Genomic DNA, 17,071 nt, shown 5'->3' on the forward strand with positions numbered 1-17,071 from the left:
ATTAAAAAGCAGAGACATCACCTTGCCAACAAAGGTCCGTATAGTTAAAGCTATGGTTTTACCAGTAGTGATGTATGGAAGTGAGAGCTGGACCATAAAGAAGGTGGATCGCGGAAGAATGGATGCTTTTGAATTATGGTGCTGGAGGAGACTCTTGAGAGTCCCATGGACTGCAAGAAGATCAAACCTATACATTCTGAAGGAAATCAGCCCTGAGTCCTCACTGGAAGGACAGATATTGAAGCTGAGGCTCCAATACTTTGGCCACCTAATGAGAAGAGAAGACTCCATGGAAAAGACCCTGATGCTGGGAAAGATTGAGGGCACTGGGAGAAGGGGACGACAGAGGACGAGATGGTTGGACAGTGTTCTCGAAGCCACCAACATGAGTCTGACCAAAACTGCGGGAGATAGTGGAAGACAGGAGTGCCTGGCGTGCTCTGGTCCATGGGGTCACGAAGAGTTGGACACGACTAAACAACAGCAACCCAGGCGCTGCGCTTGAAGGCGGAGAAACGGCGATGGATCTGGGAAAGCTTAATATTCGCTTTCGCTTTCGCAGCAAGGAAACGCTGCCTCCAAGGAAGCGCCACTTTCCCCGAAATGACGTCGCGGGGGCGGGGCTCGCCCGCGGCTTGCGCTTCTTCTCCCACCCGCGCGCGCCTTTGCAGGATGGCTGGCTTTGTTGATGCGCAGCAGCTGAGCTGCAGCTCCCGCTTTCGCCGGGCGCGCGCGCCTTAAAGCAGCGAGGAGTGCCTGGGGGGCCGCCGGGTTAGTCCAGGAAGAAAAGAAGGAGAGGCGCGTCTTTGCATAAGCGTATGTATGCATGCATGTGTGGTGCATGTTTTGTTTTTAGCAAACGAACTAGCCAAAAATCGGAAGCAGCTTTTCCTTGCGCAGGTGTGTTGTCCTGGGGCAATAGAAGCAATTGGTTTGCATGGCTCCCCCCCCCGGTCACTTTTAAATTTTTGCCACGTAAACCCTAATCCTGCACGCCCCTTATTAGGGTGGAAGAAATTTTTGGGGCTTGCGTCTCCTTGGATGGTTGCAGGATTCGCGTGAGGGCTGAGCCTCAGGGTGCAATCCTTTTCGAGATTAAGTTTCATGGAGCTCACTGGTAATTGGTTTAATTTCTGTGCGCAAATGCACAGCCAACAGCTGTGAGTCATGGGCGGCAGGGAAGTGAGTCGGGTTTTGAGTATAACTAGAAGGCAAGCAAGCAACAAGCGGACCAAAGGAATTGGGAGAGAGCAAAGTGGCATGGTCCCACAGGTTTCTTTGGGTGTTTCTGCAGGGCTGGAGTGGCTAAAACCTGCTGCTTTTCACATATTTGTTGGACTACAGCTCCCATCATCCATGACCACTGGCCAGGACTGATGGGAATTGGAGTCCAACATAATCCTGTGAGCCAAAGATTAGGCCCTGGGGGTTGCCTCACTGATCACCAGCTTAGGTTGTAAGAAACATAACTTCCTGCACTGCCTGGGTTAGATTTTTTTTGCCTCCTGCCTGCCAAGGCACACACTGGGGGAGAGCAGCTCTGGGTATTATTTACACTAGGATCGCACTTGAGAGAACATGTGAGCATGTCAGACCTAGGCTGTTCTTTCTTTCAACTTGGATTGTATTTCGGTTCAACTTGTGTGTAGGCTGCTCTCCCGAACCAGAGTAAATAAAAGGAAGTGTGGACACATCCTTTGTAGGAAAATGACACACAAATGTTGGTGGTGACGTCTGACCCATTTGACTAATGTTGGTGGCTTGGCTATTTCAGAATACAGTGGTACCTCGGGTTGCAAACACCTCGGGTTACAGACTCTGCTAACCCGGAAGTAGTACCCTGGGTTAAGAACTTTGCCCCAGGATGAGAACAGAAATTGTGTGGCAGCAGCAGGAGGGGCCATTAGCTAAAGTGGTACCTCAGGTTAAGAACAGTTTCAGGTTAAGAACGGACCTCTGGAACGAATTAAGTTCTTAACCCGAGGTACCACTGTAGTTGTCCTGCAAATAAAAAAATTAATATGAGAGCTTCGACCAACCCTCGTGCTTGCAAACTACCAGAAGCTGGTCCAAGAAAAATGCAGCGCCCCTGTTAGCCTATCCGCAGCAGCTGGTTTCTGTGCAACTTTGTGAGGCCTCTGAGTTGGCCTTTGATGTTGGTGGGGCATTGAATGTCTGTTGAGAACTGAGAAGTTGATAGCATGCTAAATGCAGATTTCAAAGAAGGATGCAGGGCGTTTTGAAAACTAGCATGGAATCTTTTTTTTTTTAAAAAAAGGCTGTCACCTTTACTGTAGGCCCGAGCCCATTTTATGAGACGTATGAAGTGGTCATTAAAGATACAGTTCCACGTTATTCTGTCGCTAGTCTGTACCATGTCCATTAGAAATTAAATGTTACATCCACCACCAATTCCATTCATTGCATGCCATATGTTCTTCCTTGAGGAAAACAGGGCAGAGAGGCAACTTCTCCTTTCTCTTTAGATTTTGCAAGAGTTTTGCTTCCCTTAATCCTCCTTTCTGAAATCGTAAGGCAGAAGTTGTTCCCCTTCCCCTTGTATACATTTATTTTAATAGTGAAAATTTTAACCAGCCTAGAAATAGTAGTGGTGTGATTGTTATCAAGTCAACATTTTTTAAAAAACCAACCCACTCTGCTTTTCTTGCATTCAGAACAGTTACCTGAAACTTTCTGGCAACTTTTAAAGATTTGCAAGTAAAGCTGTTTCCAAAAAAGATTGACTGCTTAGGCCAGTCAATTCTGCTTAGGATATGATTTTCTCAAGGGCTTTGGTTTTGAATTTGGAACAGCCTTTCTTCAAGCGAAGATGAACTTGGAATTTTTTTATTTGCATTTTATAGCACCGTTATAAAACTTCAGCTGAAAAACTAGAGTGCATGTTTGGAGAGTTGGCTTCTTTTAGACCAAGTTAGTTTAGCTCTTTAATAATTTCATTAGCAATGTGTTCCCGTATAGAAGCAACTGGGAATCCTTGGCATTACTGCGGGGGGAAAATGTTGCCAATAACTAAGCAGTAAAAATCTGCATTGGAAAACAAGCAGTCAAGCCAAACAATGTTAGTAACCATTCGCTGGATTCTCCAGGGATTGAATATTATCTAAGTTTTGGCATGGAATTGCAAAATCGTACAGTTTTGTTCCTACTTGTTGTTTGCAGGCAGATTGTTCTTATCTAAAGCAAGGGAATTTTGAAAAATGTTACGGTTGTCTTTATTGCTTTAGTTTAAAGTGTGATAGCACTGTCCAGAAGCCATCTACCTTACTGACCCTTTAGTCAACAACAGGCCTGAAGCAAACCAATGTTTTTATTTTATTGTAGTAATATTTATTAATTTTAACAACAAAACATAACAATATGCCAGAACAAGAAACCATTCCAAATCTTACAGATTAAAACACAAAACTAAGAATGAAAGAAAATTAAAGAAAAAGGGAAAGAAACGAAGATAAAGGACAAAGAAAAAAGAAAGACAGACATATTCCCAATACCATATTCATTGTTACATAACCAAATTGATAAAATAAAGACTTCCACTGACCTCACACTTAATTTCAGTCTCGTTATATCTTTCTGTATTTCCGTTTTATCTCAATCCTAATATCTATCTATCTATCTATCTATCTATCTATCTATCTATCGATATTCCTTCCCCTTTCTATTCACGAGGGCATTCTAAACTCAACCAGATATTTACCCTTGAACCTTTTTTTTTAAAAAAAAATAAAAATTCAAATAGTCTCATTCCTTCTTCACTAGACTTTTTGGTTTTTGTCTTCTTATGTCCGTCGGTTTAGCTAACTCCAAGTATTCACAAAGTTTACAGTCTTCCCTGGTAGGTATTTGTTTCCTTTTCCAGTACTTAGCTACCAGGATTCTTGCCGCTGATGTCACATATAAGAATATTTTAACTTCTTTTGGAATATCATCATTTAATATTCCTAATAGGAATTCCTCTGGACTTTTACTATAAGTAATTCTTAGTATTTTCTTTATCTCTTCATGGATCATGCCCCAAAATTTCCCAATCTCCGGGCATGTCCACCACATTAAAGGTTCCGTTTTGTTTCATACACCTCCAGGACTTATTTTTGTGTGTTTTGTTCATTTTAGCCAGCCTTTCTGGGTCTAAGTACCACCTATGATACATTTGCATATAATTCTCTCTTATTAAACAGCATGCTGTGAGGTTAATGGTTTTCGTCCATAATTTTTCCCACTCTTTGTATTCTATTGTATGGCCTAAATCTTGTTCCCACTTCTTAATGGCATTTCCCTTTTCTTCTTTTTCTGATTGTCCATTTTGTAACAGTTTGTAGATTTTTGAGATAGTCTTTTGATTATTGTATAATATTTCCTTTTCCTGAAGCAAACCAATGTTAACTGCTTTATACTGTGATGTATCAATTTCCCTTCATATACAGGTGATTTATGAAAATGTATTTCTTTTAAAAAAACAATGCTTCCGGAATGTAAGAAAATTATTCCAAACAAACATAGCTTAGGCCAACTTCATTTTTGCTGCTTCTTACATCAGTCCATGCCCAGAAGGGAAGTTTTGACTATGCCCTGGGTCCTTTTATGTTTTCCTTCCCTCCCCTTAAATTCCTTTAAAATTCTCATGCAAATTCTGTGTGGGATGATTGAACAGAATAGAGGTTTCAGCTTTCTGCTAGCCTCACTTAAACGTGTGAGTAAATAAAGGCTAACCAAGAAATCTCCGAAGACAGAGCAGGATTACTGTAGTACTTAATTCATATTGCATAGCTGTTCTCTATAACCAACAGGAGCAGAATGACTTGTGTAAGATAAAGAACTGCTGTGTCTCAAGCTGCTTTTGAAAATCTCAGTTTCCATGTAGCGTGAAGAACTACACGATTGAGAAATGTGGCAAAGGTCCACATAGATGGCTGGTGCTAGTTGTACTGTTCTTTGGATCCCGTTTGTGCAAGTTTTCTTAAATTATATTCCAGTTTTTCTTCATGCAGAATTTGCATTCCCCTGGCACATAATTTTATTGCCGCTTGTTCATCTGAAATATTTTTCAAACCCTCCTTCGGAGAGGGTTGTACAGTTAAAAATAAAAATAAAACAACTGAACAAAAGCCTGCCAGAGTAAAATGCATAATTGTGTGTAAACAAACAGATCAGAGTGACAGTATAATCATGGATGTGGTGGACAGAGGGCATGATCTGCTTCCTCGCAGACACTCCAAGTGTCCCTATTTCTCAGGGACGTCCCTGATTTAGAGAAGCCGTACTGGTTTCTGATTTAATCCTGGAATGTCCCTCTGTTCCTTAGGTTGTGCCTATTTTCATTGGAGAAATGTTGGGGGGGTATGGAATTATCCGAACCCCCCCCCCGAACCACCTGAAGGCAATCCTGTATAGGGAAGGTTTTTAATGTTTAATGTTTTATTAAGTTTTTACATATGTTGTAAGCTGCCCAGAGTGGCTGGGGCAACCCAGTAAGATGTGTGGCGTATAAATAATAAAATTACCATTATGTAATGGGCTGTCCCTATTTTCATCGGTGAAATGTTGGAGGGTATGTCCTCGTTGTGACTCCTGGCGAGTTACAAAATTCAGGCCAAACACCTTGCTTTCTGAATCAGATAAACTTGTATCTTTTACTGGGCTCTGCTTCGGTATGAGCTATGGAGAAGCCCCCCGGAGGATCACAAATACAAAATATATTGAATGAAACTAGCAACATCAAAATGGAAAACTTTGGACCATGTAAATGAATTTTGTTTAGACTCTTTTATGTGGAAAGGACCTTCACATCACTCCTTTCCTACTAATTTTCTGTTGAAGGGGATGAGGGGCAATATATCTTGTTGTTAGTGGAAGGGTAGTGGAAGCTCTTTCTTGCCCCTGACCTTACGGCTGCCTTATGAGGACTGTGGACAGTTGTCATTTTGTATTTTAACTTAGGTGGGTGGGTTGCTTGATGTATTAATGTTTTGCAAAACCTCAAAAGCTAGAGCAGTGTGTCTCAGTACATCTAGTCCAAACTTTTGCTCTGTCCTAAGGGTGTAATGGGGGTGGTTCAAATGTTTGGAAAGGGGGTGTGGTAAAATCCTCACTGCATAGCTGCCAAGTTTTCCCTTTTCCCGCGAGGAAGCCTATTCAGCATAAGGGAAAATCCCTTTAAAAAAGGGATAACTTGGCAGCTATGTCACTGAGCTTTGTCAGTTCAGAATGCATTAGTTGCGAATACTGTCATTTGCAGTGCAAGGCTTAGAAAAAGCGAAGGCTTATTCTATCTCTTCTCCAAAATGTGTAGTGACCAACTCCTTCCAAAATGTATTTTGTCTAGTTAAGTTTTTGCCTCTATCTTCAGTATATTTTATTTTGTTGCCATGGCTAGTTGCTAATAATAATAATAATAATAATAATAATAATAATAATAATATATTTATACCCCGCACATTTGGCCGGGTCCCTCCCCCGCCACTCTTTCTAAATGTCAGGTAGCTGTTTATCTCTCTGACCTCTGATGGGAGGGCGTTCCACAGGGCGGGTGCCACTACCAAGAAGGCCCTCTGCCTGGTTCCCTGTAGCTTTGCTTCTTGCAGTGAGGAAACTGTCAGAAGGCCCTGGGCGCTGGACCTCAGTGTTCGGGCTGAACAATGGGGTGGAGACGCTCCTTCAGGTATACAGGACTGAGGCCGTTTAGGGCTTTAAAGGTCAGCACCAACACTTTGAATTGTGCTCGGAAACGTACTGGGAGCCAATGTAGATCTCTCAGGACCGGTGTTATGTGGTCCCAGCGGCCGCTCCCAGTCACCAGTCTGGCTGCCGCATTCTGGATTAATAAAGGTTCTTCTGATTTGATTTAGTGTCCAACTGGAGAAAGAGAACGGTTGCAGGTTTGCTTGAAGCATGGGAGGGATATTTTTTTAAAAAAAAAATATAAGGAGCAAACAGAAAACAACTAATGACAACTTAAAGAGTAGCAAATATTATAAAAATACAGTGATACCTTGGGTTACAGACTCCACTAACCCAGAAATAGTACCTCGGGTTAAGAACTTTGCCCCAGGATGAGAACAAAAATTGTGCGGTGGTGGCGTGGCGGCAGCAGGAGGCCCCATTAGCTAAAGTGGTACCTCAGGTTAAGAACGGACCCCTGAACGAATTAAATTCGTAACCAGAGGTACCACTGTACAGGCAACATAGGAAAAAGTTACATGAATGTGTTGCTAATATGTATCAGCAAATTATTGGTCCTTTTGCCTTTGGAAGCACCCTTCCTCTCAGCTTCCTGCTTTCACCCTAGACTCCACCTTCCCACCCTAATTGTCACCCATGGTCTCAGTGCAGCCACAAAAAGTGCCGCTAGGAGAAGGGTTGCTGTGGGCATCACCCTAGTTTCCCCCTCTAGGTTTGCTGTTTATGGGCAAACCCCGGGGTGGATGGCGCTTCCTCAGGCTGCCCACAGCTGTGTCCCATTCAACAGTCACCTGCCCTCTCCACACCCGGTTCCAGGTGCAGTAGGTTTGGTGAGTTTGCCAGGGGGTCCCAAGGATGAAAAAAAAGTGCCCCTCCACTCACAGTTCTTTCTTCTTCTTCAAATATATTTATTATTTTATAACAATCAAAAAACACAAAAACGGAACATACAAAAGATACAAAATACAAGAAATGCAGAATACAAAAAATACAAAATATAAAAACTACAAATACAAAAAAAAAGACAAAACACACGTACACAAAAAGAAAAATTCCAAAACGTCAATTTATATCTATTCTAATTCTGTGACTTCCTCATATCCCTTCCAACTGCGTTACATTGTAAATCCTCTTTAGTAATTTCTAAATCTTATCCGTATACCTTATATACCATAAAACTATTCTTTTTCTAATCTTATATCATAACACAACATCTCACACTTCCTATTTATTTATAACTACATCTCAATATCAATATTTATCTAAACTTTTTTTTATTTCTACAACCTCCCTGTACCTCCTAAACTTCTCTTAATTCTTTCCAATAATATGTTTATTTCTTCAATACTCTTTAAATTTTTTCTACTCTTCTTCCACCACTTCTTCCCTCTGGTCTCGGAGTCTCCAGGTTAGCTCTGCCAGCTCCATAAATTCTATCATCATCTTCTGCCATTCATCTATCGTAGGTAACTCTTCATTTTTCCAATTCTTGGCTAATAATATTCTTGCTGCTGTTGTGGCATACAGAAAAAATGTAACATCTTTCTTGGGTATTTCCTCTCCGACTATCCCCATTAAGAAGGCCTCTGGTTTCTTCCCACTCACAGTTCTTCTCCAGCCTCTGTCTCCTTCTCTTCCAGCCTTTACTGGCAAATTGTGTTCTGCCATCCGTTTCCCAGAGGATAGTGGAATATCTGCAAGGGTCCTCCTTGACCTCACAAATGAACTTTAATTTCCATGTTTGAGAGTTTGAAGCAGGCCTGTAAATAGCCACTAGCCTGATGATCTGTGGTGACTAAGGCCATAACCAGATGAATACTATGTCGCCTTGATAAGCTGAGAAACAAGCTAGTCTTTTGTCCCTTCATTCCTCCTTTTGTAGCATGAGCAACCAAACCAGAAAGCCTTCCATTCAAGGCTGGAAACTATAGTTGCCAGCTTTGGAACAAGCCATGATATTATACACAACTTCAAGCCTTCCTTTAATAGTGTGGCTTGTTCTGAAGTTGGTAACCATAGTTTCTTGGTTTGGACAATATGGAAACACTGTTTAATTACAGGCTTCCTAGTTTAATTGTGGCTTGTAAAGAAAATGCTTGTTCGTATATTGGCATATTAAGCGGAGAGATTATTGTTTTACCATTCTTAGAGCTGGTTCAGACAGGCAGGGAAACTTTACAAAGGCTCCCCTCCATGTTTAGGTCACAAATAGCTAACATAGGTAAGCATAGACAGGTGGGCCAGTGATATTTATTCTTGTATGCTGGCAAAAAACACACCCAACCGTGCACTTTTTAGCAAGGTGATTTAAGTTTCTGTTAGCTTTCCAGCCTGACATTCTGTTATGATAAATCCTGAAAGCACAGTATTTAGATTGTCCTTCCCTTGATTTGCTGGGAGCAGACAAAAATAAATTTAGCAACCATTTCAATATATTTTTGGTGTCTGGTACTTCAACAATCTCTTCCTACGTAGCTCCCAAGACAGACTGATTTTATTTTATTTTTAAGGAAACAGCTCAAGATGTTTCCATGCACCTTCAGCAGCTAGTTCTAAGGAGAGCCTTTACTGAACCTGCTACTTGCCAAGTGGCAAGTAGTTACTTAGGTCCTTCTGTTCTGGTTTCTGTGGTGCTGGGCACAGGGAGCAGATCCACATACTGTGTGCACCAAAGCATGGTTTCAGGAACCCATGATGATCAACTTGCAGGTGCTGAAGGCTGAAGGAGTGGAAATGATGTTATCATTGCACCATGAGACGCTTAAAATACTTGGATCCTTCTTCGTACCCTACAGGCTTTGAGATAAACAGAGAGATATGGTGAAACTCACCAGAAAAATAAGAAATCAAGATAGCAAACTTTTTATAAAATAACTAGCTGGCCCTGCCACATGTTGCTGTGGCTCATCCCTGTGATTCCCCCCCCTCTGTCCCAACCCATGATGTATCATGCCCCCTTCTCCCTCCACCCCCAGCTCATCCCTGTGACTGGTCCCACCGTGTCCTGACCTATCCCATCCCCTCCCCCCCAACCCCCTCCCAGGAGAGTCAGTACATCCATTCGGCCTAGTCTGTAAAGGTATGTAAACGGGAGCCAAGGTGCTATTGAGAGAGAAGGTTTTATAGGTGTAGTACCAGTGTAGCTGCTGCTAGAGGGCTCTGGTTTGTAACCTGATTCTTTTCCCAGCATGCACTTTTGGCTGAGTGCGTTCTGGAACAGGTTTTTTTGGGGGGGTTTTGCCTGGCAGAGGTGTGACATCTGTCTTAGCAAACTTTCCTATATCCTTCGGACATTTGCATGTGATGTTGTGTCACAATTTCACCTCAATCGGTTAAGTGGTTTTGGTGAAAAGAGGAAACACACCCACATGTCCTTTTTACATTTATATCTATATATAGATGAAAATGGTTTATTGAATATTTACAAATAAACTGTAAACCGATAAGAACATTGGCAGGATTGTTGTAATAACCTGCAGTTTTATAAGAGCATATATTTAAAGTAGATGAATAAATCAGTAAATTAAGTTAATTTGGAATATGCAGAAAATATGAAACATAAATTTAAGGAACCACAGAAAGGGGAAAGGAATTCGAGTTTTGAAACGTAAAATGATTGTAAAATTATTGAAATGTATAAAACTTTAAATATAATTATTATTTTTTAAAAAGAGATAAACAGAGAGATGAGCCCTATAACTTACTTTGACTTGTGTCTGTGTGGTTGACAGTTCTCTGGGAACAGCACCAAAGGAGTCTCTGGAGGAGCAAATTCTGATTACTCTCCATTCTAATTCAAAATAAGAAAAAGGAGAATATGTATCTCTCTGACCCTTTACACAAATGTTTCCTCTATCTTATTACTTTGATGCCTTTGCATCTTTGGGTCCCTTTTGATTTTACATGCTTCCTGTTCAGAGTTTAAGTTACACTATATCTCTGGTTAAATGGGAAGCATCTGTTCAAGGAAAAACATCCCAATTATAAATTATGGGGTATGTGTGAAAAGAGGGGTATAATATTTGAACTGGGCACTATAAGCCTGTGGTGGTGAGTGATACCGTATGGTCCCCTGTTATCTGATAATTGTCCAGGTGTGTACCTTTATACGATATGTTACCGTAGTTGCGTTAGAATATTATTATTTTTTCTTAACCAACATTTTTGTCCCTATTGAGAGAGAGAAGCCTTTGTTTTGGGCAATTAGTCCGAGAAAGGAGGGAACCATCTTAGCTAGAAAGCAGATGGTTCCGAGGTCATTCTTCCAAGGCTGGGTGGAATTTGTGTTGTGGTTTTGATAAGGAAGCTTGAAAGATTTCGGGATGAAAGTGAAGAAGAACCAAAGAAGGTAGAGAATCTTGGTGCAAGTCATAAATTTAAGAATGACTCGTTTTGATGAGGGGTAAAATTGTACAGGAGTGTTACAAAAGAGAACAATTTGGAGCGTAGCTGGAGAAATGAGAAGAGTTGTATTATGGAAAATACGGAAAAACAAAGACTTTGGAGTGCTTCTCTCTTTCTTTCTTTCTTTCTTTCTTTCTCTTTCTTTTTCTCTCTCTTTCTTTCTTTTTCTTTCTCACTTTCTCTTTCTCTCTCTCTCTCTCTCTCTCTCTCTCTCTTTCTTTTTCTCTTTCTTTTTCTCTTTCTTTCTTTCTTTCTTTTTCTTTTTCATTCTCTCTCTCTGGACGTTCTCTTACAACTTTTAGCTCACATTTGTGTTTCTCCATTGATACCGTATTTTTCTTGCTACGGCCTCAGCCAGTTCCTTGGAGGCAAACAGACTAGACTAGGCCTGTGCTTTTGAAGTGGCCTCATAGATGTTGGCTTTTCTTAGGGTTTTTCCTTCTTTGATTGCGTTTTGATTTTTTCTAATCCTTGAGGATTATTTTTGCTCAGGAGTCTTGTAGTGGAAACCAATCGACCACAGCAGGTCTGGTAGATATGGACACATCATTCCCTAAAGCCCCTGAGTCTATCCCAATATTAGAGAGACACACACATATGCTAAATCCCATTTAATTGTTCTTGTATTTTTAAATTACCTTTATAAAGCACATTGTGTGTGTGTGTGTGTGCGTGCGCACACACTATTGCTTTTAACTGGACTGGAGGGAGGGGGTGCTAAGAAAATAACTGCTTTCTTACATACTTGAAGCAGCTAATGCAAAGCCTTATATTTTATTAGTTCATTGTAATTGCTTTATTATTTATTTATTTATTTATTTATTTATTTATTCATGCACTCGTTTTTATACATTGTGTTTATTTTGTCTCATACTTTCACTTGTAAATGAATACAGTTTTCACCTTTTGTCAGTTACTGTACTTTTAATCACTTTTTTGTTTATTTTGGAGTGGTTCTGGCTGTTTTGGTCACTGTTCATATGCTCACTAGGCAAAAATTATATTTTTTGAATTTAGAAATTGTTTTCCATTTCCTTGTACAGTGTGAGGGAGTCTGTTGGAGCCAAATGCTATGTTTTGCTGCAAATAAAAGGACAGAGTTTTCTCTCCCTCCCCCCACCCTTTCACACTGATGTTTCATCTCTAAAGTTCATATTAAGGCAATGCCTTTACTAGGCCAACCAAAATATTGCAAAATAGCATGCAGTCTTTTGAGTACTCTGGAACTCTTTTTATCAGACTAGATGGTTAACGCAGCAAAAAAGTAGGGAAGGAGAAAGGGGGGGATATGCATTTATGTTTGCACCTTCTACGAGTCTTAAGGCGGGAGGAGGAGAGAGCAGGTAGGTGTTTTAGGTGCTACAGAGGTGGCAGTAAGGGAAAGACTGGTTGTGATTGGAAAATAATGAATTTGGTTGTATTAACAGCAGAATCCTAAACTGAAGAAAGATGCTTGTTATACCATCTGAGAGCAGGGATTTATTTTCCAAGGAAACATTTCATTCAATGGCTAGGCACAGTTTTCCGCGTTAGTTTCTTTAGACTTGGCAAACCATCTAATACTAATTTTCACCTTTGCTAATATGAAGATTGCCTTAGCTCAAAAACAGGAAGGAAACTATGGAGGAATCTCTGTGCTTTGCTTAAGGATGAAGACAGACCTGGGCAATAACTTTTTTCTGTAGTCCCAGAGATGGGGAATTTACCCCATTGTTACTCTTTTCATTCCAAGCAGCCTAAAACTTGCATAGCATCCTCAGTCTTAAGAACCTTACAAGATGCAGACAGGGATACAGTACAGGTTTTATCACCAGCTAGGCACTTTGAGTCTCCCTGCCCCATGTTCTTGCTTTTCTTGCTTTGCTTACCATCTATCTGGATGGGAGAGTTCTGCAGAGCTCAAAGAATTGTACTGTACATTACTTTGTGATATTTTGGGTTAATAAAAGTATTACATTAATATGGACTTTGGGATTTTTCTTACGTGCCAAACTTTTTGACCTCTAAAATTGTATTTATAAAAATGTTTCCTTCTCCCACCCCCTTAATAATTTGGGCGGTGGTGGTAGAAGACAGATGCAATTAAAATAAGAGGTGAAACAAACCAAAGTTGGAGATGGCAGGTTTCTGCTCAGCTCCTGCTACAAAAGGCTTCCTTCCTATGAAGCGTTGTGTCCTTTTATGTTGGATCTAGATCCAGTGTTTCCAAAACTTGGGTCTCCAGCCTGCTTTGGTCTCCCATCATCCCTAGCTAGCAGGACCAGTGTTCATGGAGGATGGGCGTTGCAGTCCAAAAACAGCTGGCGACCCAAGTTTGGGAAACACTGGTCCAAATAGTCCTGATAATACTTCAGCTTATCATCGATGGTAGACACACTTTATTGGTGTTTAAATATATGTGGTGTTGCTTAAGTAACTGAAAATCCTCTGGTGCTGTGGGGTAAGGGAAATATTTTGTGCTGTCACTCAGAGCATATTTATTTCCTCTTTATGTCAGGATGGATCCCTTCAGCTTTGGGAACCCCTTTGGTTATGCCGAGCTCTTGAGAGCGCAAGGGAATCAAGACTTCAAAAATGGAAACTATTCTCTTGCCATCAGAAAGTATGACGAAGCAATAAACGTACTGGTTTATTTACACCAAGCAGCAAGGTAAGCTCTTCCTATCTGTGATCTTTGCAGTAATTATTTGCCGTTTCCCCTTACACTCTTTATCCAACTTTTCATAGCAGGGTTCTGTTGGGATTTAATAAAGGGAATGCATAAGGTATAACAATCCCCCCCTCTACTCTCTTTCTGTGTAGAGGACGGTGGGGGAATCACAGTCCATGTGTTCTGTAAAACTATAACGCTGTTTCTCTTGACGCAACTACATTTAACATTCTCATCTTTTAGGGTTTCTCATCCGCGAGATGTGGCAGTTTTACTCTGCAACCGATCAAATGCCTTCTACAACTTAAATAAATGGGGAGAAGCCTTCTGCTCAGCAAGAGAGAGCCTCCAGTGGGATCCAACTTACGTTAAGGTATTCTGTACTCTATGCAGAGGTTGAGTGGCCAGCTGTCATGGATGAGATTCGTGCATTGCAGGGGGTTGGACTAGATGACCTTGGGAGTCCCTTCCAACTCTACAATTCTATGATTCTCTAAGCCTAGGTTGCCAGGGCTGTTGTTTTTAATTAAAAATTAAAATAAGGATTAAGAGTTCTGAATATAAGATATTTTGAAGCAATGTGTGGTTTCACTCTGAAATAGAGAAATTTCAAGACCAAAAATGCAAAGATTGAGCACTGACATTAAAGGAGATTAAAGCTTGAAGAACTTTGGATTTGCATTTGCTTGTTAAATTTTGCTGTATTGGGAAGCTCCATGTTTTGGCTTGCAAGTCACTTTTACTTAATATGAACATAAATTTATTTACAGAGCAGCTGATGGCTCAGAACTGTGTTCCCATTCAGAAATTTATTTTCTGCACCACCCTTCATCCGAGGCTCACAGGATGGTTTGCAATATAAAAACACGAAAATACATAACATGGTGCTTAAATAAAATATTACTGACAACAGAGATAAGATTTGTATCCAAGTTTTTAAAAGCATCATAGTAACAAACAAAAGCAATAACCGCCCCAGAGTTACTTTAGAAGGCCATAGATTGTGTAAGAAACCAAATGAATGTTTAGTTTTATCATGTTCGTTAATATATGTGGGTATATTCTGAGTAAAATATAGCTGACTAGTGCCTGTTGTATTTGGTGCAAAAGTGTCCTCTGCTTAAACCCTGCCATTTTAAATGTATTTACTGCTAGGTTATTCCTTTCTTATATTGAAATGTTGCTATTAAATGTCTGTTAGCCTTCACATATATTCCAGAAGTGAAAGACTGACTCTTGGGATCTTTCTTTCTTTCTTTCTTTCTTTCTTTCTTTCTTTCTTTCTTAGGGGTACTATAGAGCTGGCTACTCCCTGATTAAATTGAGACAGCCTCTCGATGCTGTTAAAATGTTTTATGAAGGTTTAGCCCACCTCCATGGTTCATCAGATGTGGGTCAAATTTCTGACTTTATAGTCGGTATCTTCTCAAGCGTTAACGGTAAGTGATAACATGAGATTTTGTCTTCATTAAACTGTCACAACAAGGACAGGATTGGGAGCAGCTGATGGCTGGTGGGTGCTTAAAATGAATGGCCTTATTTGCAAATCACAGTAAACCATAGTCTGAAAGAAACTATGGATTACCATCAATGAGCAACATGCAAGTGGTTCACTACTGTACTCCCTTTGCTGAGCTGAGGAAGAAACTGGAGTGGATGCCGTAGCATTATGTGCAAACCCAACGCTCTCCAAATAACCTATAAGCAGTAGACCAAGAAAGAAACTTGGCTTGTTTATCTGTTTTTTTCAGAGATAAACAAACCACTACACTGGTTTGCACCCAGCACTAAGCCAACCAGTCCATGTCTTTTTTACAGGCTTAGCAAAGTGAAGTGGGTCATAATTGAGCAGCGGGCAGCAGCGGGCTTCTCATTTGCAGTCATTTATAATGTGTTTCAGAGTATTGCTTCCAATGATGTGCAAACCAGGTCATTGTCCACAGTCATTATTATAGTGTAACCTTTGCAAAATGGATTTGTCACCTCGGGCTGGTGGGTAAAATGTCTGCAATGCTAGGTTAAAACGGCAAGATCTTTGCCCTGACCCAGCGAGGGAGTTAGCCGCGTAGAAGCAGCTTCACGGAGCAGATGGAAGAATCATGCTTGCAATGAGCTTTCAGACGCACGATTTCTGGTGGTCCCCTTCGCGCAACGTGCTCCAATCCCTATGCCCAGATTCTGCATATTTGGCATTGCCCCCTGCTATATCTGCAGGTGGGTGACAATGTTTTTCAGCGCTTCCCCACGTTGAAAACTCATTGCAAACAGAAAGCCAAGAGCAGGAAAAGAACAACCCTCCCCCCCCACTGCGTTAGTTTTCTACGGTATTTGTATAGATTTTGGTCTGTGATAGAGCATTTGAAACTTGCAGGCTGAAATGATTCAGTCCATTCTACCACTATAGCACTCTGCCATCAACTTCCTACCTTGTTCTGTTGCTTGTATAGACCAGCTGAAGGGAGCCCTAGGGAGAGAGCATTGGTGATTCTGCAGTTTGTTTTCTCTGTTGTGTAATGACATTTCCCCTTCCTTGTTGATGCCATGAGGGGATTTCCTAAGTGGGAAGAGCACAAACTGTAAATGATGATGATGATGATTATGATTATGCAAGCTTAAGCCTCTCTTGTCTCGTTCCCCCCCTTTAGATGAAAGGACTATTACCCCAAATTTATTATCCGTCTGTAAAAAAATTGTGAGCGATAATTTCGTTCCACCAATTTGGCAACAAGTGATTGAAAAGCTGGCCAGAAAAGGACTGTGGCAGGTAGGCATCTTATCATTGTAAATAATGACATCTTTCCCCCCCTCCTGAGCTCAGGCTGGCTTTTCAAAACCTATATAACAGTAGGTGATCGCAGGTTCTGGATTCTGTCTGCTTCGACGGTTCAGCCCTGTGATTGCGTAGCTCAACTTAGAATTGGGATAAGCTGATGTGAATTGTAGGTGTGCTTCCTTAATTTGTAAGCTTAGCACAGTTTTTGGTGTAGTGTTCATTATTTTTGCTTGCACCTTTTAAAGAAGGAAAAAGAGAAACTGACCATGTAGGGAACAGTAGGCCAAACTATGGCTTGTTGTGAATAGGCAAGCATATTGGTGCATTGGGAGAAAATCACAGCCATTGCAGTCGTTCTCTGCTCCTGCTGCCATGCTACTGGGAGCTCAGCCATGGCTTGGCTTAGTGTTATGTCTGAGCATTGTCTTGTGGTCTGTCTCCAAGCAAACCACAGTGGCAAGCCAAGGACAAAACTTGGTGGCTTGGTTGAAGTGAGACCCAACAACGAGGTCAGATTCATACAGAACAGTAAACCAAACTGGTTT

At 41.0% G+C, this 17,071-nt stretch overlaps 1 protein-coding gene across 2 annotated transcripts in view; it reads left to right on the forward strand.

Moving 5' to 3' along the window:
• The first annotated feature begins 632 nt into the window (after window positions 1-632).
• The window catches only part of TRANK1 (tetratricopeptide repeat and ankyrin repeat containing 1), a 57,001-nt gene continuing 40,562 nt past the window's right edge, over window positions 633-17,071 (forward strand). For both annotated transcript variants that reach the window (XM_060280601.1, XM_060280602.1), the window contains exons 1-5: window positions 633-816; window positions 13,601-13,753; window positions 13,997-14,126; window positions 15,042-15,192; window positions 16,399-16,517. In XM_060280601.1, the coding sequence (XP_060136584.1) occupies window positions 13,602-13,753; window positions 13,997-14,126; window positions 15,042-15,192; window positions 16,399-16,517 (552 nt within the window). In that variant the 5' untranslated portion in view covers window positions 633-816; window position 13,601. The remainder of the gene's footprint in view (window positions 817-13,600; window positions 13,754-13,996; window positions 14,127-15,041; window positions 15,193-16,398; window positions 16,518-17,071) is intronic.

This window comes from Zootoca vivipara, chromosome 12 (genome assembly GCF_963506605.1).
Source record: "Zootoca vivipara chromosome 12, rZooViv1.1, whole genome shotgun sequence".
NCBI lineage: Eukaryota > Metazoa > Chordata > Lepidosauria > Squamata > Lacertidae > Zootoca > Zootoca vivipara.